This window comes from Ciona robusta, chromosome 6 (genome assembly GCF_009617815.1).
Source record: "Ciona robusta chromosome 6, ASM961781v2".
In the NCBI taxonomy this organism is placed as follows: Eukaryota; Metazoa; Chordata; class Ascidiacea; order Phlebobranchia; family Cionidae; genus Ciona; species Ciona robusta.
In genome coordinates, this window is record NC_143240.1 from 2,911,234 (window position 1) to 2,933,367 (window position 22,134).

Sequence of the window (22,134 nt, forward strand, 5' to 3'; positions counted from 1 at the left end):
TAGGGTGTTCTTTATTACTATAACCAAGCGGTCGCTTATGGGTTGTCCATATTGTCAGCAATCCATTAAAAAGCGACAAAATCCGCAACAGAAAACGCCCAAAAAGTAACCTCAGTTGAACTCGTAAGCGGGCACGAGGTTTATGAAACAAAACACACGTGTTATAACGACTGTCTTTCCCGCCACTCAAGAATAAATAAGTTACATTTATTTATTCATATATTTAACAAATATACATTTTTCAATCGTACAATGACTTTTCAATGGCGACAAAATGATGTTAAGAGTTATTCGGCGGCGTGACGTATAATGATGATCGGTATGAAACAGAACACCCGTTTTATTGCAACTGTCGTTGTCCCGCCATGCGAAGATAAAACAAGTTACATTCATGTATACATGCTTGTTCCGTGCAAATATTAACAATTATTTCTGCGTTGCCTCTGTCTCACCATGCCACCACCGCAGTAAGATCAGAATAAATATAAAGATTAGAAGGAAAACGACAACTATCACGCTGACTGCGACCTGTAATACAAAATGTTAAGTTATTAAGTGAGACACACCTGAGACCTGGGATGTAGAATTATTGGTCTCAGTCTATTCTATTTTATGAGGGTGAGGTCTTCAGTGAGGCACACCTTAAATCTGGGATGTAGGCTTATTATTGGTATTTACCAATTATAAAACAATACAAACCACTTCGCAACTTAAAAGTAATTAATCAAAAAACACAATTTACCGTAAGAGGTGCATTAGACACTGCAATATTCACTGTTTCAAACACGGTAATATTGTTAAGTTCAGCTGAACATACGTATTCTCCAGCGTCGGAAACCTGTGCAAATATAAACGCAATTACAAAACGAACGAATGAATGCCTTAATTTATCTCTTCGATCACCAACGAAAATAAAAGGCGAAAATACGGGGAGTAAGAACAGAACAGCGGTCGTCGTTAACGCGCTTATATATATTATTAATAATATTTTTTTGTCTTTTTGAATACGGTAGCGAGATTTGGAACTATCGTAAACGAAAAGACATAATATAGCGACAAAACAACAGTTGTTAAAACACGCTTACGGCTAAAACAAATTTACAATTAATTGGAACAAAAAGCGTGGTCGCTATATTTATAGACAAAAGTAAATATAAAACATATTCGGTAGTCATGACCTTATACGCTTATACAATATCAATGCGCTATTAATATTAATGCAGTCGCATGTGCGAGTCACAGTTATTATAATGATTATAGGTGATGGTATATATAGACTAAACCACTGCGAAAGCCAATATGCCTATTATGGGGGCGGTTTATGGATCTGGGATCCAGGCAGAATTGGCACGTTTTGTTTTAAAGAATGATGATACGTTATTAAAAGGTCAAAAGGCGAACCAGAATTTAAGACAAAATATAGTAGGTCAGGGAATAAAATATAACCATGGTTTCATTCGCCTTATCGTCCCCTTTTAGTACACAATATATATTTACAAAATTATATATCTGTAGGCCTATGCTTAAAAAACTGTATACTCTATAACTGTATACTCTAAAAAAATCGTTGTTAATTGTTAAAAAAACGATCAAGAAATATGGGATAACATGTGCTAACGTCATCCTTCTTAAGGTGGCTGTACACAGTATCCGGCATGCGAATTCGCTCGCGAAGTCATATGCAAACCCATTACCGAGTTCCGCATGCGGCAGCAAAATCCGGACAAAACAGACCAAACGGACGAATTCTGGATACTGTATACAGCCACCTTCACCCACAGTACTATACAATAACATACCATTAAAAACACTATACATTAACATTACACATAGAATTACTACTACTATACTTGTTAACACAATTACGCAGCCGTCCATACCCGAACTTTTTGAATACACAGGGACCCGTTTTCGTGTTGTACGATTCTGACGTCATCGCCCGTGACGTCAGGGATATCCCACGTTATGTTTACGTCACCATACACGTTACTGTTCTCCGTAAAATCTGTGGTAAATGTAAAATAGAAAGTTGAGCGTTCGTCGCTTAATATAAACATATTGAATATTGGTGTTTTTAGAATTCAGAAACGCGTTTTTATGTCCGGCCCGGTGGCTCAGTGGTTACGCGCTTGTATTGTAATCAAAGGGTTTTGGGTTTGATGCTTGATACTGAAGGGGGATGTGTCCTTGAGCAAGACACTAAACAGTCATTGCTTTAACCCATGGTCACTAGTAGGAATATAATAAAACTAATTCTAAAAAGATGAAATACCTTTCGCTTCTACACCTGACCCATTCGCTTCAAATAAACGTTCGTCTTTCGTACTCAAACAATGTATGCACACCTAAAATTGACACAGTAATATTTAATACCGCAAGGACATATATACGTCCAAAATAGTAACAGCAGCGGGCCTCAAACCCATAGCCACACTGTGCTGTAGTCAGCCGCGTTAGCTATAAAACGAACAAGATTTTCAAATATGCGTATAGTGTCCACTTGAAAAATATAAATATACTGACGTGTCGACCCGGGCTCGTGTAAACATCATTTGAAATGAAGCAAATATCGACAGGGAGTGTAGCGTTGTGAATGGAACAGCTGTCGTTGATTTTTGAGATTACTTCCTCGATTTCTGGAGGACCAGTAATGTCATCTTTCGCTTCGTCCTTCCATTCGTCTAAACATATCTTCTGAAAATCTGAGAAAAAACATTTTTAAAAAGTTAAACTGCAAAAAAAATAATGCATATAACTTATTTATCCTCCATGATGGGGGCAACGACAGTCAATATAACAAACACGGGTGTTCTGTTTATACACCTCGTGCCCATTTATACGAGCTATACCACGTATGTAATTTTATGAGTAATTTTATATCAAAAATGTACCCTACACAATGTGTGTCAATTCACACAACACGAAACGCCACCTATAAACGTGAAAGCTTGTAAGTTCTTGCCCTGGTGTTCTTCTGGACTCCAACACGTCGGGGCTTTCCCTTGGAGTTGCTTGCCGGAATAAATCCACATAAACAAGCCAAGTAAACTGAACGTAAAAAAAATATATATTATGAGCTTTTTAGTGTATTACTTATTGTCGTTGTTATACCAATACACTACTGTATATGTAAATTATACACACACATATATATATAAATATATGCATTTACAAGTTATACTAACTTGCAGTCACATTTCCATGGGTTATCCCCCAATGCGAGAGCGGCAAGGTTCGGCAGTTTATCAAAGAAACTCGCGTCTAATGTTTCCAACTTGTTTCCTTCTAAGTTAAGCATTCGTAAGCTTCGTAGTCTAGCAAATGGAGTCTGTAGAAGTAGTAAAGAATAAATGAATGGATGTCATTTAACCTCGCATGGCGGGGCAATAACAGTCGTTATAACACGGATGTTCGGGCTTACGAGTTACCATGCATATAACTTTGTGACCATTTTTATTTTAAGTAGACAGCGAATTAAGTGTTAATGTTGATGGATTGGTTTTGTATTGTAGAGTTCAGTATAGCATATACCACAATTTATACATTTGTAATAGCCAAAAGCCAGCCACAAGATTCGTAACCAACAAAATCAAGTGCAACCAAATGTATTCTGTATAAGAGTGTATATAGGATATACACGTCGCCTAAAATGGCGTTTTCATTCCTATATTGAAATAGCTCTGTGGCGCTAAGTTTAAGTTGTAGCATTAGTTTTAGGCTTAGGGCATTTCGGAATCAGCATTAGACCGATAATATGTGATTGCAAAACGCCTGAATGAGTGTGTGTAATCAAGACGCGCTCGGAGGCGCTTTTTATCAGCTGAGGCGCGCTGGGCGCAGCCAGTTCTGTTAGTAATACATGTAATAGTACAGAGTGTTTTGTTGTGCAGTTAGTATTAGCAGTAACTGAAAAGCTGTTATAAACAGGTAAACTAATATAGTTATTATTAACCGTTAAGAGTTGTTATAATATGTTTATTGCGGTTAGATAGACAGATTGTATACAAATGAACGCGCAATATCATAATGAATTACATACATAAGATTATAAATTTTAATGTAGTTTTTAAACATGGTAAATCAATAAGCACTTATTTTCAAGCTAGTTATTTTGCAGAAGTCAGCTGTGTTCATATAATGCACAAATATTTCTATATTTACCGGATCTAGATTAGAAAGTTCGTTTTTCCTCAAGTTAATCGTCTCAACCGAATGCAAGCCCTGGAAGGCTTCTGATTCGATCTCCGATATTAAGTTCGACGATAGTGTTAGTTCTCTTACTGAGGTGAGACCAGTGAACGCTTTATTCTGTAAAAGTAAATATAGTAGGGTGGGAGAAGATGGGACACCTTTTCGTTCTATTTTTTTCGTCTCATTTTGGTAGTAAACCACGAATACTCAAAGATTATAAAACCGTATCCTTACGACTTCCATAGACTGGTGTTACCTGTTTAAAACACGATCAGAATATTTATATATTATGTGCTAAAAGCGTCCCATCTTTTAACCGCTGTTTTTTTCTACAATTTTTATCAATGGCGTGTTTTAACGATTGCCGTTTTGCAGTTGATTCCTTTTGGTTCGTTGCTTCAGCAATAAAATATTATCTTTTTAAAATGATGAATAAATTTATATTATTGTATGGGGTAAAACGAATAACGTTGCGAGATACCACGTATGTAACTTTGTGGATAATTATTTTTTTGGCTGACAGTTTAGACAACCCGTAAGTGACCACTGGGTTTGAATATAATTGCTGATAAGTGTTTTGCTCCTGGACATAGAAGCCTACAGTGGTAGCAGCGACGAACCTCGAACATGTAAACTCTGGGTTACGGGCATGCTCAAAATATATGCATACACATAATACAAATCATAGACCTGTTTCTAACATTGAAAATTACACTTACAGGAATTTTAGTAATCTGATTGACAGCCATAGTAAACGAAGCAACACTTCTGAGTTCTGAATGTGAAAGTGCTTCTATGTTTATTGAAGTCAGTCGATTTTGATCCAGGGATATTGACGTTAGACCGTACGGCCAAGGCTCAGGTATTCTCCTTAAAAAAAATATTATACAGTAGGGTGGGGAAAGATGGGACACCTTTTACCTCTATTTTCTCGCCCCGTTTAGTAGTAAACAAAGAACTTTCAAGAAATTATAAAACTATATGCCCATGACTCCTATTGACCGTTAGTAATTGTTTAAAACACGATCAGGACATTTAGATATTATGTGCTAAAGGTGTCCCATCTTCCCCCACCCTACTATAATTAATTTTAGTAGTTTTGTAACATTAACAGTATTTTGAGGCTTCTGCAGTTAACTTAAAGTCAAGGTATTTCCATGAATAAACAAAGTTTTTTACCCTCGCCTGGCGGGGCGACAACAGTCATTATAACATATGTTTCATACACCTCGTGCCCGCTTACAAATTACCACGTATGTAAAGTGATAGTCTCTGGTGTCTTTATTATGAATAAAGTCCTACCTTAGTTGTTTTTGTGCACAGTACGCTTGGCTCTGCTGACAATAACATATTCTTGTGCATACGGTCTCACGACGCGGGGCGTCTGTAATTTATAATTTTATTGTGAAAAGGCTATAACAAGGCAAGCAAAAAAAGATTACAAAAAAACATGATGAAACTTCTTTAAAAAGGCCTGCTTGATTTTGTATTTAGTAAATCTAATATTATATTTTTATGTGCTAAAGGTATACACCTTATTCCCGCAAAATCTTACAGTGGAATTCGCTTTAAAAATACTGCAAATTTAAACGGTACAGTTGCCTTACATAATAACGTATATATGATTTATAGTAAATACTTATGATGTTAATATTACTTGGGTAGGCAGGCTGTTGCTGATTTTGCTCCGGGTTTTGGGGCCTGTCTGTTTCACCCTGAGATTCAGGGTTTTGCTGTTGTGGGGGTTGTGGCTGGGGTCTTCTTTGAGGGGGCCTTCTCTGGGGTGGCCTTGGGTGTTGGGGTTGGTTTGGGGGCCTTTGTGGCGGCCGTCTATTTTGAGGGGGCCACCTGTTTTGCGGAGGTGGCTGTCTGTTTTGTGGCCGTTGTTGTGGCTGTGGCCGTTGTTGTTGTTGTGGCTGTTGTCCTCTGTTTTGGGTTGGCTGGTTGCGCTATGTTGTACATTAATTGAATGAATAAATGTAACTTATTTATCCTTACATGGCGGGGCAACGACAGTCGTTATAACCTGGCGGTTCTGTTTTATACACCTTTTTAATTATTTTAATTAATTTGATCTTCGCCATCGTATTCGAAGAGATAGGTAAACATTCATGTTATGTTATGTAACTATAATAAGCCTTTTCTTACCTGGCCTTGCTGCAAAGTAGGTTGGAAACTAACCACCAAGAACAACAAAATAGCAAAAACTTGTAAACAAATCATGTTATTAACCCTTATTAAAATGTATCCGTACAGATAATTTTGCAACAAAATCTTTCTTTTAACTGTTCGAATGATAAGATGGTTTAAAATGTGTGCGTGTGTGTTCGTTTACTCTTCTTTTCTTTTATACCTTGACTTCTTAAGTATGTGTTAAGTCGTATCACCTGGACAGTAATTGCTTTCAGCTTATGTACTTATACGTGTTACGTACGTAAGGCAACTCATTTGTACAGACGATGGGTTAAAAGTGTGAAAGAGGAATTCCCGCACTTGGTCGTTTAGGGGTCAAACTGTTTGAGAGGGTTCTTGGACCGAAACTTTCGTACCTTATTCTTTAATCAATGAAGGATTATCTTCGCTATAGCGGAAAAACGATAGTCCTTAATTATGACGCGGGTGTTCTATATACGCATTGTGCCCGCTTACGAATTATTACCACTATTTAAAAATTGTTTGAATATCTTGCCAAATCGGTTCGCTAACTCTAGTTTAAAGACTACATAGCGTCGCATACTGTCCAGACATAACAATATCTTCCTTAATTACAAAATGTATCATTTTATGGTTTTATTTAATCAGCTGGTTCGTACCGTTTTTCACTAAACCCAATTTCACCAAAACTAATACGGTGTCATAACTACTGAATCCAGCTGTTACACCACTCGCATTTTAACGACGACGACGACGGTATCTCTGTCTCGGCTGTTGTCTACGTCGTTGTGGCTGTCGTTGTCTTCTTTGCTGAGGTCGTCGTTGCTGTTGGGGTCTGCACTGCGCGGGTTGTTGTCCAATTTTTCTGTTACATTCACATTCCTCTTTTAGATCCATTCGTGTAAAGCAATCCGCATCTCGTCTGCCTATGCAGAGGTTATCATTATTTTGTCTCAGTTGGTCGCAGTAGTTTTTTGTGACCCTGTCTTTTCCATTAGAGCATGCTAGACCAAGTGTGTCTTCGACCGTAACATTGTGAACCGTTTCAAATACATGGCTACAAGATGCGATCTGGTACACTACTGAGTGAGTGCATTTGCCACGAGCTTTACTTTCGTCTTGTATGCATTCGATTTCTTTTACCACGTCCTATATAGTAAATAATCTGATTAAATTTTAATAGGAATAGTTGAATGAATGAGTGCATGAATGTAACTTTCTTATGCTCGCATGGCAGAAAACGTCAGTCGTTAAAACACGGGTGTTCTGTTTCATACACACTTCGTCCCAACTAAGTTACCACACATGTATCATTTTTCATTCCTAAAATTTCTCACCATTCCTTTCACAACCTTTCCAAAAACTGTAAACCCGTCGTTAAGCGACCCGTAGCGGTCCTCGCAACCGGTTGTAAAAAAGAATTGCTCTGCCATTGAAACGGGGACGTTTGTTTTTGCAAAACTGAGCCAACCAGCGCCCGGGAATTGGAGTTCTGGAAATTCTTTGCCAAAATGGCTACCGTCCTCATTAATCGCGGATTTTCCTGTTTTTTTAGGAATTTGGTTTATTTTTGATACTTAACACTTAACAGTGAGCAAGGTGTATGAAAACATCATATGTGTCTGATGTATAAGAAGATACTCATGTCATAACTCAACACATTGAGCATGAGGTGTATGAATACACCATGTGTGTCTGGTGTATAAGAAGACACCCATGTCATAACTCAACATTGAGCATAAGGTGTATGAATACACCATGTGTGTCTGGTGTATAAGAAGACACCCATGTCATAACTCAACATTGAGCATGAGGTGTATGAATACACCATGTGTGTCTGGTGTATAAGAAGACAGACAGTGAGCATGAGGTGTGTATTTATACTTACCGTCAATGCCTCCCCCTTGTACAACAAACCCCGGGACCACACGGTGGAATTTTGTCCCAACGTAACCTTTCTGTAACAAAAAAAATTGTTACACAAGTCGTGATTTCAACACAAGAAATGATAAAGTACGACAGAACAAACGATATGTCCCATCTAATCCCAACCTACTATATAGTAGGGTGGGGGAAGATAGGACACTTTTAGCGTATAATGTCCAAATATCCTGATCGGGTTTTAAACAATTAACAATGGTCGTAAGGATATAGTTTTATCATTATTCCAATGTTCCTTATTTACTACTAAATGGGACAAGAAGGAGTTAAAACGTGTCCCATCTTCCCCACCCTACTGTATGTTCACGTATATCTCATACCTCTTTTCTTTCGCAGAATAATTTGAAGTTTTCAGTTGCTTTTGGCGCCCCATCACGGAGCAAACGAATCTCGATAGGTCTGGATGGGCCAACTTTGCCAGCTTTGAACGTAAGTGTGATCTGTAATAAAAAAATAAATGTATATAGTAGGGTGGGGGAAGATGGGACACCTTTCTATTCTAATTTCATTTGGTAGTTAAAAAAAGAAAATGCAAGAATTATGAAACCGTATTCTCACGACTCCAATGGACCGTTGTTAATTGTTTAAAACACGATCAGAATATTTGTTTACTATGTGCTAAACGTGTCCCGTCTTTACCCACTCTACTCTGAGTATATGGTACTATAGTAAGATGGGAATTAGCGCATAATATCCTGATCGTGTTTTAAACAATTACCAACGATATTTTACAGTCGTGAAAATACGGTTATATAATTATTTAAACATTGTTTATTATATATTAATAAAGACGATGAATTCGTACGATAGAAAATTCTAGAATAGAACACATATAACAATTCTAGTTAAAAAAAATAAACAAATTGACTATATCTTGAAAATCAATAAAATATTATCCCATATATCAAACATACATTAAGCCTAAAGAGTGTATTTGGCTATAAAGCGAACAAATCAAAAAACCTATCTCGTCTCGGTCTTTTACTACATAAAACTGGCGTCTTGCTCTCGCAGCGTTACCAAGCATGGGGTTATGTTTTGCTCTGGTGACGCAGAGACAAAATTTACATGTAAGTTTCAGGTTCGTGAATGTTTTCGTACCAAAATCCTTTCAATTTAAAACTTGGTTAAAAGTTGTCGTTTAGAGCTTCCCGTACCAGTATGTGAAAAGATAACAGCAGTTTTAAAATCTATTTTACGGTTTAGTTGTTGTAATACCTTGTGTGTAGAGTAAGGGGTTTATGGTTTATAGCCTCGCCTAGTTGTGAAGTATAGTTTGCATTTCTACATTAAAGTTTGTCTTTTTAAAAATTACGAAAAATTAAAAAAAATAGTTAGCATAAAGTTTCGTGAATGTTTTCGTACCAAAGCATGGCGTTAATACGGGTATAAAGTATTGCGTATAGACTTGAGTGGGCTATGGTAGGCTACCTAAAACAGACAAGGTCCAGTGATCAAACAGTTCCGTATTCTAAACCACACAGAACTAGTTTAGGGAAGTATACACATAACATACTGCTTTTTATTCGTCCGAAGCTGTAGGGTAGATATTTTAGGGCGTAGGCTGAACTAGTGAAACGATTTAAATGTCTTAATACAAAAGTTACATTTTATATATTTATTGCACAGTTGTTTTTAAATAAAACAGTCTCAGTTTAAATAGGTTGTAATATTTGTAGTGAATATAAGTAGAAAAAAAAACGTTATTTATGCACCTAAATTTCGGTATTAATTTATTGAACAGAATAACTATAAAGTCAGCAGTTATATCTGAGTTAAGTTATGAATCAGAAAGCGTTATTTGATTTGATTGACGATGCTACAGTCTCGTTTAAAGTTACATGGGCTCAAAAGAAGAAAGGTTTTGAACACACCGGCATAGTACTTGTACTAGATGATGTCCCGGTCTGTACGCTTGATTTTGGACCACCTGCTAACATTAGAGTCGGCCCATGGGACGGTTCGAGCTGGAGTGAACTGAAAACGCCATTCGCTGTCGTGTATTTTCAAATGGAAATCGCCCGTAAGATAATACAGGGCAGTATTGAAAATATTGACTTGATAAGATCTGGCAATTTGGAGGTTGTTAGTACAACTGAAGAAAACGACGAATTGCGAACCCGTTTTCTTTCAATGATCGTTTCTACTTTACATTGGGCTTACTCAAATAAGGTCGCAGCGAAGGAAATGATAAGAAATATGCTGGACATGCAGTTGGAAAGGTATCACTTGGTCGAAAACAACTGTAGAAGCCACGTTGTCGCAGTGTATAAGATGGCACAAGAGAATTGGGACTTCGCTTTTCAAGAGAGCAAACTTTTTGAAGAGATGTATAGTATTGCAACACGTGATGCAACAAAAATTGCAAAGGCTTCGATAGGTTCTTTGTGGGTTATGGCCTTTACACCAGTTGTTGGGCCAGCGGTAGCCGGCTTGGGGTATGCAGTTGCTCGAGCATTAGGCCGAAAGTCTGACGCATCTGTAACCTACGGGAAAGCAATCAAAGGCGCAATTGCTCTACCGAAAGTGCCCGTACGCCGTTTAAATTCCATGTCTTCCAGTTGTACAGTAATGGATGGCGAAACCGTATGTTCCTTTGGGCACAGTGAAAGTATAACCACACTGCAAAAGCAAGGCGCTTTTAAAGGGTATGGTTCAGAATCCGGAGAAATATACATGAGATATTTTCAATCTATTCACAAATTAGATCAAGGAGATGCAAGCGATATAGACGTTACTTATTTCTTCATTCCGCCAACGGAGATACAAGCAAGCAGAGAGAATATTCTTGAGATTTTACACGACATGTTAATGCGTGAAGTTGCACCTAGACTTGCACGAGTGCCAGACAAACTAATTAGGGAAATCGTCAGCGACGAAAAAGGGTCAGATGAAATTTTATCCGAATTCAAATCTATTTTAGGCGATTTCGGGCAACCGGTTTCGGAAGACTCATTAATTTTAATGTTCAAGTCGCACAACCTGATGCACTTTGATACTTTTACGTTGTGATTTATAACTGATATTGTTTTAACGTTAGGGGTAATTAGTGGGCCAACTCTGGCCTAAATCCAATACCAGGTCTGTATGGCGTGCTACGCTGTGGGACCTCACTCATACAGAATATAAAAATCCTTTTTAACGGATCTTAATCTTTTCTATACTTTTTCTTATAGCATGTTTAAATGACTGTGGTTTTGCTGTTGACTGTCTTCTTTTTACTGTTTTAACAATTTAATCTTTGCTATCGTGTGTAAAATATAAATAAACGTTACATAGGTGAATTTTTAAGACTTTTTATTTTGTTAATGACTGACAATTCAAACAACCCTGAGGGAACACTGGGTTGGAGCAATTTTTTAATTGCCCTGTCCAAGGATACACACACTCACATAATGGCGAAAGCGTCTTCGAACCTCTGAGCTAGCAGGCGCAGTACAACCACTAATGTGTAATGCTGGCGCCGGACAGATAAATAAGAAAAACCGACATGGTAATATGTTAACCTACCTTGTCATGTGATGTCAATACACTTGGGTTCCCCGACACGGCAGCTGCTGAAACAGCGACAAAGAAAATTAATCGCAACACGTTTTTATCCATGGTTTTTAGTCACCGACGATCCTATTAAACAAAGAAATGTTAACAGATTTAAATTAAAAAAAAAGTTATCTTCCTGTTTGGTAAAAAATAAAGAACATTTTTTTGGATTACATAACGCAGTCTTCTGCCCCAAAATATAACTAGTTTACCACACCATGTAGTTAATTTCTTTTTAACGAAAAAATGGCCTGTCATTAGCGCAGAGTTCTTATATAACCAGTACTGTTCCATCTGTCATTTAATCCACTTGATTTGGTATTTAATGAATTTGTTCTGTTTAAGTACTGTTTGAATTTCAAATGCACTTGTCGTTTTATTCAAGTTCTACCTAAAAGTACTCAAGTAAGACGAACTCAAATTTAAAACCTTTGTTTTACATCCGGGTATTGATTTGCGCTTCAAATTAGATGAATTAATAGGATTATACTATGTACCAATGTGGGGTTAAAATACTTCAAAGTAATATCGTCTGGCTTGCGCTTTTCGATTATTGTGTTCGTCGCGTTTAGGAATCGGTAGGTTGTAAATACAGCAAACATATAGTAGAGTAGGGAAAGATGGGACACCTTTTCATTCTATGTTCTCGTCCCATTTGGTAGTAAAAAATATTCTCACGACTTCCATAGACCGTTGTTACTTGTTTGGGACACGCGCAGGATATTTGGATATTACTAAATATGTCCCATTTTCCTTTCCCCTACTCTATATAGATTCGTGTTATAACGACGTTCGTTGCCGGGCACGCAAGTAATACAGCACTACGCATATAACCAAGTGTCATTACAACATACGTTTAAATACAGAGAGTTAAAATTTGCCCAAATGTTCAGCTATAAATACTGATACCCTGTTCAGAGAGCGTTGGAACATTTCTATGTTGGTAACCATGGTGGAATTGGGGAATAACCTACGCTAAGTCTGCAGAAAATTTTTAGTTCTGCAAATTGTACGAAGTAGTTTGAAATTATCATAAAAGCTATAATTCTGGTCTTATTATTGCATTTGTGAATATTTGAAATAAGTAGGCAATTTACTATACCTTTTCTGCATGTAACATACACTCAAGGCTTTGTTTACAATAAAGTAATCTTGCCAACCAACTAAACAGAACTTATTTATTTTTTGACCCTTGTATTAGACTGTGTATCTACAGACCGCATTCTAATGGACTGAAGATCTCACCTTAATAGATGAGACTAACAGACTAAGCGAGTATGAGGTGTGTGAAACAGAACACCTGTGTTCCAACGACTGTCAATGCACCGCCACCCAGAATAACTTTTATTTATTCACCCCTTAGATATTATACATAAATAACCTTATTCAGCAATCAAATGTTGTCTAAATTCTCAGTCATACATTGCAAAAAATAAATACCTCGCCACAGATAATTGATAAATAATATAAAATGGGTGTTAATAGTTTACATTCATTCATTCCTAGAGATAGATAACCTCATTCACCCACTGCCAAACAAACATGACGGACATAGAATTTGACGATGAGGGATGGTCCGCCATTCACCACTGTGTGGCAGCAGAGAAAGAGCTTTTAATGTCGATAGAAAAGTTTGTAACGAGCAACGAAGAGTTTCTTGAATGCGAGACAAAAGATCGGTTTCATCGGACACCACTTCTGCTTGCTGTGGCAAAAGATAAAACAAAAAGTGTTGAAAAACTACTAGAGTTAGGTCAGTGGAAATGTAATATGTTTATTTTGACAGGAGCACTTGCCATTAGCCCAGGGGTTATGGGTTCAAGGCTCGATGCTGCTACCATTGTGGGCATATGTGTCCTTGGACAAGACACTCAATTAGAATTTCTCTTTAGTGTATGAAACAGAACACCCATGTTATAATGACTGTCTTGACCTGCCACGCAAGGATAAACAAGTTAAATTCATTCATCGTTCACATACAAAGTTCTATATGCTGTTGTAACTTGAAACGGGCAACAGGTGTATAAAATAGAACACGCATGTTATAACGACTGTCTTTTACCCGCCAGGCAAAGATAAATAAGTTATATTCATTTATTTATTCAAGGGGCTCGCATCACGGCACTGGACGCATACAACCATGGGGTTGTAGAAATATGTGCCATGACTGACAATCTAGAAATGCTGAGTCACTTTATTGAAATGAATAATCCCGAGCTCGCTGTTTGGAAGCGACTCATCAAGTTTTTGTCAGCGGACACAGACGAAGAATCTGAAAAGGTGAAAAAATAAAGTTACTTATGTCAAGTTTTGTTCTATGTGGGTGAGGTCTTTCAGTCTTGTAGGTCATTGGACCTGTGATTTAGGCCATGGTAAGTCTATTACTACATTTTTTTATGTCAGGCATAATTTAACTCTAACCACGAAACATATGTGTCTTGGGCAAGAGACAAGACAGTAAATAGACATTGCTACAACCCAGAGGTCACCATTAAGTTAGAGCACCATGGGTGTCCAGATAAATGAGTAAAGCACTAAATCTGGCCTAATTACCAGATCCCATGGCCTGCCATACTGTAGGACCCCATGTCATCCGTAATACAGAAAATTCCACTGGCCCGGCCCAGTGCCTCCCCATGTTTGGTGCCTATGTTTATCATTTATTCATTACACAGGCAGCTATTATACTGGATAAAATCACCAAAGAGCAAGATGGAGAAGTTGTGAATGAGAAAACTTATTGGGAACCTTTTGTTCAAGCCTCTGGCGTGCCTGCTGTTATAAAAGTTAGTATGATTATAAAACATATTATTTTAGCTGATTAGTTTGTATGTATAACTGATATAACAAAATCCCACCAAAAATGTACCTATGAAATTTCATATGTTGTTGCTCAAACACAGTGGTTCCTTATGTGGTGTCCAAATGATCACTAAATTATCAAAAAAGTCAAAAAATAGCCATTCATAAAGTTATCTATGTTCTAACTTGTAAGCGGGCACAAGGTGTATGAAAGAGAACACTCATGTTATACTGACTGTCACTGTCTTGGGGCACAAGGATAAATAAGTTTCATTCATTTCAGAAAAATTCAATGTACCACAAACTATAATTTTTAGGTGTGCAAGTCCGCTGCAGGAGACACTGTTAAAGTTCGCAACCTGCACATTCTGAACAACATTATTCATCACCCTGTGGTGCCAGGAATTCTGGCCAAAGCTGGCGGTATCAAAATCCTAATTTCACTGGTCACGAAAAACTTGAAAGGGGCCTCTGTTCCAGTGCTTAACATTATAAAAGAAGTCCTGTTTTCCAACCCAGAAATGGCAGGACAAGTTTGTGATGCAGGGTTTCTACCAATTGCAGTAAAACTAATGAGCAGGTGACTTGTATTTTGATTTAAATAGCCTCTAAATGACTAGTGCACTATTTTAGGGTATTGGGCCAACTTTGCCATAAATACTGAATTTTCTGATACTTTTGCTCTTACATTTTTGTTAAACAGTACCAAATATACAAGTTTAAGACATTGTACTAATGTGACCTTTATATGGGTTTTGTTACATTCTTTTCACTGTGTAGTTACAACAATGTTTTCCATTCAAATCACACAATGGTTAAACCACTATACACTATTCAGTGTTGGGATTTAAATTCCTTATATATCACAGAACAAAAGCTTCTGTAATATAAGATTCAAGTGTGTATGATTACATGTGTTTGTTGTGCTTTGATTTACTACAGAAGTAGAGTATATTATTGTATTTTATCATGTCTAATTAACTTTTTCCAGTCTTGATTAGTATATGTTATAACTCCACATATAGCATAAGATTGAGCAATGTACAATGAGTGTGTGGTATATAAAACAAAATCACCAAATCTAAACCCTAAAATTCTGCAAAAATAGTGAATGAAATATAACACCCATGTTATAAGAACTGTCGTTGCCCTGTCACATGAGGATAAACACGTTTAATTTATTCATTCACATTTATTATAACGACTGGTATTGGCAGTTATTTAAACAAGGTACATTCATTCATTCAGCCCTGAAAAGCTGGCCGTAGAATCTGTTGCAAACGTGGTTGAATCAGTTGGAGCAATTGCATCATCATCACCAGCAATGCAGAAGACCGTTGGAATGACTTCCCTCATCTTTAAATCCCTTCTTGGTCTCTTCCAAGTACAAGAGCTGCAAACTTCCGTGAGGTAGGAGTTTTGTATGGTGTATGAACCATGGACACCCATGTTATAACTCGACAGTGAGCATAAGATGTATGAATACACCATGTGCGTCTGGTCTATAAGAAGACACCAACGTTATAACTTGACAGTGAGCATGAGGTGTACGAATACACCTTGTGTGTCTGGTGTATAAAAAGACACCCCTGTTATAACTTGACAGTGAGCATGAGGTGTATATGTGTGTCTGCTGTATAAGGAGACACCTTTTTTCATAGACCTTATACCAGTTTACGTGTTACCATATGTCTTAATTTGTTGGTAATTTTAAAATACATGTAATGCAAGAAATGTCAAATCTAGGTTGCTGTCAGCACTTACAAACACCACCAGGAAACTTGTATCAGGAAATAAGGAAAACCAGACTGAATGTATTGACTGTGAAGGGGCTGCACCACTTATAATGGTTTCAAGGGCAAATAAATACAGAGACCTGCAGACTAGTGCTATTAGGGTATGGTACATGAATGTGTTCATAATTTTTTTAACAGATTGGTAAATTGTATAAATTTGTAAATTTGTTTGTGTTTTTATTTGTTTTATTTTTTGTTTCACTTACTTTTTTATACCAGTCACTTTTTTTGTAACTTTTGGGTGATTGTCTTTCTGTATGACTGACATTTTTGAAAACCCATATGTAACCACCGGGTTGTATCAATTACAGTTAATTGTTTTACCCAAGAACACATGTGCCCACAATGGTAGCAGCAACAAGCCTTGAACCCAATACCTCTGTGTTAACCACAGGGCCAAATGTAATCACTTATACATTCCAGGCACTTTATGAGTTATCATTAGATAACATCTACGCGTCCAACAACATATTAGAGGAAGGGGCAGTTTTGCCATTAATGCAAATACTAAAGAAAAGTCGTGCTTTATCTTTGCAAGAAGCTATTTCTCTTACACTGTGGTCATTGGCTGGTCCGGATATTAACAATAAAAGATCAATGGCTTCTATGATGGGTAAGAACTTTAATGATTTATTTCAGTTGTTTGGCTGTGTAACGTAAGGGGTTTGGGTTTAAGGCTCACTACTGTGGGTCTGTTTGACTGTTTTTAATTTATTTTTGTATTTTTTCTGCTTTGTGGGTCCTACACCGTGGGGTGCCATGGGACCTGGGGTTTAGACCAGATATGGTCTTTACCCTAACACCCAGGGTGCTATAACCCATTGATGACCACTAAATTGATGTAATGTACATTAAGTGGCTTGCCCAATGACACATATGCTTATCAGTATCAAGCCTCGAACCCTGGTATCCTTTTGTTACAATGCAAGCCCTTAACCACTGAGTCACAACATATACATATATGATAACGATATTTATCATTTGCAAACTATATATTAAGCTTAATACATTATGTATTAACCAGGTGTAAATCTTCTGATTGAGTTTCTTGGAGCTGCCGGTCCAAGTGCAGAGAATCTTAACTACATTGGTGCAGAAGGATTAGGTAAGTAACATGTGTTTAATGGACAATATATACACATTATACAATATAATATAATATAAGGTTTAGACGGGCATGATCTGGATTTTTGCACTGCATTAAACAGTAAACATTACAACCAATAAGTTAGAATTGTTTCATAAAATGAAATCTGCGTCTTGATATGAATTTATGTTATGTTAAAATGTAGTAGGCCTACTATAATGTATGTGTATTACTCTGAATGAATGTAACTTACTTTATTCTCGCGTGGCGGGAAAACGACAGTCTAAATAACACGGGTGATTCTACATCTCATGCCAGCTTACAAGTTTCTATGTATGTTACTTATGTTAATTTCCAGGCGTACTTGCCCAGGGGGCTCATAACAAACAGATGGCAATTGCCGAAGCAAATGGAATACAACCCCTAGTGAGACAACTTAGATCCGCAAGCACTAATGTTGTAACATCTGTTATACAAGCCTTACGACACCTGTGTATTGGAATAGGTAAATTAACATAGAAATTCAATTAGAGTATATGTTATGTTGCTATATTTCATTTGTTGCTATATTCCAGCTTTTTGTTTTAAATGTTTATTTTTATCTTCGCTACCGTAATCGAGGAGACAAATAGCTTGTAAATGAACAGGAACATTTTTATTAGTTGGAGAAAAGACCTCACTTATTTAGAATTGTCTAGGTTTTTATCTTTTCTTCATTGTTTAGGTTATGTAACCAACACGGCAAACCAAACTACAATTGCTCAATCTCGTGGCCTTAAATTCCTTGTAGCTTTAATGGCGCACTCTAAAGCTGAGATGATACAAGTTGAATCAGCTCTTACACTTGCTGCCATTGCACTTGGTGGGTTGAATGAATAAATGAATAAACTTGTTTATTCTCGCATGGCGAAGCAACAATAGTTAGTATATCACAAGTGTTCTGTTTCATATACCTCATGCCTGCTTACCAGTCACTGAGTATGCAACTTTCTTGGTAATCCTTTTTTGAATGTATGGCTGGCAGTTTAGACAACCTGTAAGTGACCACTGGGTTAAAGTAATTGCCATTAAGTGTCTTGCCCAAAAACAGATATGCCCACAATGGTAGCAGCAGAGGTCTTTTTATACACCAGACAGACATGGCGCTTTTTATACACCCCAACAGTGAGCATAAGGTATATTCCTCAACACCTTATAAGCATTCATAATAACAACAAGTTACGTTTCAGTTACACCACAGTCGCAGTAACATCATTTTTTAAAGATTCAGAAGAGAAACCTTGAAAGTAAGAATACAAAAATGATAATCAGATTTAGTTACAGTATTCCCTATCAAAGCAGAAATAACCGGAGATTTTTTTTTAGAAAGCCAAATTAAAGTACAGCAGGAATAGAGTAATGTGCAAATATTTTTTGTAAATTCAAAGGGCATGTAACAACGTCATACTTTATATATATATATACTTATATATTGTTTTTTCAATAGGCCACAGTGAAAACATAGCAAGCCTAGAAGAAAATCCTGATTTTACCTTTCTACACATTATAAGGTAAAGTTACTTTTCTTTTTGAGTGACTGTCGTTTTCCGGTCACGCAAGAATAAATAAGTTACATTCATTTATCCAATATTTTATATATTATTACAGTTTCATTTATTCATGCAGGCTCTTGTATTCCAACAATGATAAAGTTGGCATCCTGGCAGGCACAGCGCTTGCTACATTTTCATTCAACAATGTTTTACAACAGAAAGCCATAGCAGAGTGTGGGGGCGTAAGATGGCATAACTTTGCTCCACACTTAACCAGCAAGGATGACATTGCTGCAATTAATGCAGCTTTTCAGGTTGGGGAAACACTGGTTTTATTAAACGTTTTATTAGGCAACACTTTTTTTAAGTTACTCTAAAAGCTTTTCTGGGTTAAATTTGTTATTTTGCATGTCAAAGTACTTTATATGCTATATAGGAATAGAACATATGATTCATATATATATATATACATCTTGCTCACTGTTAAGTTATAACATAGGTGTCTTCTTATACACCAGACACACATGGTGTGTTCATACACCTCATGCTCACTGTCAATTTATAACACTTTTTATGCAGCCAGCACACATAATCTGTTTACACCCCTTATTCTCTCATTAATTTCTAATCCCAATAAGCCAATACATCCAGGCTGTTGTTCTGTCTCGTATAATACCTGATGAGGAACCAGCTGTGTCATCAGCCGAAGGGATTAAAGAACTTGTTAATCGACTCGAACACACCAAGAAAGATCATTCAAAAGCTTTAGCTGCAGATTGCATAGCCAGGCTGTCGCATACCAGAGCAGGTAAGGAATTATGAAATTTTTTTTATATTACCTAGCGGTCACTAATTGTAAATCAGTTCTACTTAAATAATGAATAAAACTTACTTATTCCTTGCATGGCAGAACAACGGCAATTGTTATAACATGAGTGTTCTGTTTCATACACTTTGTACCACTAACAAGTTACCACATATGTAACTTCTGGGTGATTGTTTTAAAATTTGAGCAATAATTTATTAGAATTGAACTTTACATACAGGTGTTCCTTCTGCTATGGTCTCAATCAATGTGATTCCACATTTGTGTAAACTACTGGAACCACAAAATGATCAGGTATGATGTATGTTTGTGGTAACTTTGGATTTTTTAATGTAAATAAATATTACCAACATATAGTTACTAAAACCTAGTAAGTTTGTCCAAACTGACAGAAAAACAATAAAAAACACAAAGGTATATATGTGGTAACTGTTAAGTGTCAACGAGGTGTTTGAAACAAACCACCTGTGTTATATAACGACTGTTGTTGCCCCGTTAGTATAAATAAGTTACATTCATTCATTATTTAGAAATAATTGATTTGTCTCAGTTGTATAATTTGGCAAAATTTAGTTTTTTAATTTCTTTATAACAGGTCCGTGGTGCAGTAGCTGTCGCGCTCGGTTACCTTAGCTTTGACCACAAGGGGGAGAGAGAGATCTTGAGAATGTGCCGAGAAAATCCTCACTTTATTCATGTCCTCAAATATTACACAAAGAACTACAAACTGTCGCCTGCATTTCTTGAGGCTTGGCAACATTGTGTACATGTTGGCTTGCCCTGTACTATGTAAGTAAGTTTATGCAATTATAAAATGAGTGTCTTCTTATACACCATACATACATGGGGTATTCTTTTTTACTACTAAATTTTAGATATCTTTTTTTTGCTCCAGGTTTTCCAATTTTTCATCTTTTTATTTTTGTTTTTTTCGGTCAGGTCAAAAGAGAATCAGAACGATTTCATTCAAACTTTAAGCCAGAGTTTCACTGGAGCTTTTATGAAACCACCTAAAGATCTCTCCCCATCTATTCTCACTCTTACTGAAGATGCTGGGGGCTCCAGGTCACACAGTCATCATCAAAGGTTGTGAAAATTGAAGTCAAAATTACATACGTCATAAGTGGGCAAGAGGTGTACAAAACAGAACACCCATTTTATAACGACTGTAGCTTCTTCGCTACGCAAGGATAATAGTTTTATTTATTTAACCAAGTAAAAAGACATGATTAAAACTTATTTTACAATATTTCTTTAGGCTACTTATCCTGGGTCTTAGCTCCCTAAATGTATCCCAGAACCAAAACTGATTAAAATTTACAGTTTTTTAAAAATTTTATAGTTCTCGTGCGTCACAACTGTTAGCGACAATCCACGATGACATGTCGCAACTTCATGGTCGGTCAACTCACTCGTCACGCTTCACTCGACATTCACACTTGACTGCATCTGTGCAACAGCACCACCCAGGGAGCAAAAAGAGCTTTTCCCCGCTGTCGCAAGATGTAGGTCCGAGTATTAGTCAACAGTCACAGTTGCCACGAATTACATCTGGGCAAAGTTAGACATTAAACTAGTTAATTGGGGTAAAACACTTTTGAGAAATCAAAATCAAGAGTTCCTTAGTGTTTTACGGTAAGGGGGCTTGTACAGAAAAGTTTTGTTATGTTTTGACACAAAAGTATTTCTCTTCTCATTGTTTTTTAAATAACATGATCTTCACTATCGTTTTCGAAAAGATAAATAAAAATACTGTTGTGTTTGGTAAGTATGGAAATACTTCCATAAAGCCATGAGGCATTATCTTGTCCTTTACTTTATTTCACTGTGTAGATTAGAATCACATTTATCACCATTTTTGACATTGCCAAAATGTTTTGTGTATATACTCATACCATTTTCTAGTTATGTCTTCTTTGTTGTATTAAAAGTGTAGAAAAATAAAATTAAAAGTTCTTCAACATTTTCTGATTAGTTTTTAATTATACTATAAAAAGTGGTAAAATATATTTGAATTCTGATTGTTTCAAGGGGAGAAAATAATAATCCCAATATCGGCGTTCATAGAATCCGTGTATTACGATGACGTCATCATTAGTTTACACGTCATGTGTCAGTCACTTTTCGCTGGAAATTCAAGCACAGATTCGTTATGCAGCTGTAATATAGGATAAGCTATTAAGCAGTTATATACTTAACTAGTTATATACTTACTTTAGGCGCAAATTCTTGGAGAATTTTTCTGAAGAACCACGTGGCATAATT

At 36.7% G+C, this 22,134-nt stretch overlaps 3 protein-coding genes across 4 annotated transcripts; 2 read left to right on the forward strand and 1 right to left on the reverse strand.

Annotated features, from left to right (window-relative positions):
- Positions 1-7: 7 nt before the first annotated feature.
- LOC149734950 (uncharacterized) lies at positions 8-11,949 on the reverse strand. 2 transcript variants are annotated; one of them, XM_089880265.1, is made up of 16 exons: positions 11,797-11,949; positions 8,607-8,726; positions 8,234-8,303; positions 7,683-7,888; positions 7,101-7,494; positions 5,849-6,115; positions 5,494-5,575; positions 4,911-5,061; positions 4,162-4,308; positions 3,186-3,328; positions 2,933-3,048; positions 2,524-2,702; positions 2,273-2,345; positions 1,881-2,005; positions 743-838; positions 8-528 (listed from the first exon to the last, which is right to left on the reverse strand). In XM_089880265.1, the coding sequence occupies exons 1-16, from the start codon at positions 11,887-11,889 to the stop codon at positions 427-429; spliced, it is 2,364 nt and encodes a 787-aa protein (XP_089736391.1). In that variant the 5' UTR covers positions 11,890-11,949; the 3' UTR covers positions 8-426. The 2 variants fall into 2 exon arrangements, with proteins under 2 accessions (XP_089736391.1, XP_089736390.1); XM_089880264.1 differs by lacking the exons at positions 7,101-7,494; positions 7,683-7,888; positions 8,234-8,303; positions 8,607-8,726; positions 11,797-11,949 and adding an exon at positions 6,340-6,537 and having other exon boundaries at positions 5,849-6,140.
- Positions 5,004-21,830, forward strand: LOC149734951 (uncharacterized). Its single transcript, XM_089880234.1, has 19 exons — positions 5,004-5,053; positions 8,623-8,715; positions 13,333-13,579; positions 13,934-14,106; positions 14,502-14,612; positions 14,946-15,208; positions 15,877-16,038; positions 16,375-16,525; positions 16,848-17,037; positions 17,449-17,529; positions 17,870-18,016; positions 18,236-18,373; positions 18,998-19,061; positions 19,177-19,357; positions 19,695-19,851; positions 20,090-20,163; positions 20,465-20,658; positions 20,809-20,955; positions 21,212-21,830. The coding sequence occupies exons 3-19, from the start codon at positions 13,369-13,371 to the stop codon at positions 21,432-21,434; spliced, it is 2,667 nt and encodes an 888-aa protein (XP_089736360.1). The 5' UTR covers positions 5,004-5,053; positions 8,623-8,715; positions 13,333-13,368; the 3' UTR covers positions 21,435-21,830.
- Positions 9,229-11,566, forward strand: LOC149734952 (uncharacterized). The gene has a single exon (XM_089880282.1). It carries the CDS (start codon positions 10,069-10,071, stop codon positions 11,296-11,298), a length of 1,230 nt encoding a protein of 409 aa, XP_089736408.1. The 5' UTR covers positions 9,229-10,068; the 3' UTR covers positions 11,299-11,566.
- Positions 21,831-22,134: the final 304 nt, after the last annotated feature.

Excerpts from the sequence above, each read along its gene's own strand:
- LOC149734952 (XM_089880282.1), top strand. The coding sequence starts at position 10,069 with ATGAATCAGAAAGCGTTATTTGATTTGATTGACGATGCTACAGTCTCG.
- LOC149734950 (XM_089880265.1), bottom strand. The coding sequence starts at position 11,889 with ATGGATAAAAACGTGTTGCGATTAATTTTCTTTGTCGCTGTTTCAGCA. Across the intron at positions 7,495-7,682 it reads GAAAGGTTGTGAAAGGAATG|GACGTGGTAAAAGAAATCGA; the intron begins GTGAGAAATTTT and ends TTTACTATATAG. Across the intron at positions 4,309-4,910 it reads ATCAGATTACTAAAATTCCT|AATAAAGCGTTCACTGGTCT; the intron begins GTAAGTGTAATT and ends TTACTTTTACAG.
- LOC149734951 (XM_089880234.1), top strand. The coding sequence starts at position 13,369 with ATGACGGACATAGAATTTGACGATGAGGGATGGTCCGCCATTCACCAC. Across the intron at positions 19,062-19,176 it reads ACCTTTCTACACATTATAAG|GCTCTTGTATTCCAACAATG; the intron begins GTAAAGTTACTT and ends TTATTCATGCAG. Across the intron at positions 20,659-20,808 it reads GTTGGCTTGCCCTGTACTAT|GTCAAAAGAGAATCAGAACG; the intron begins GTAAGTAAGTTT and ends TTTTTCGGTCAG.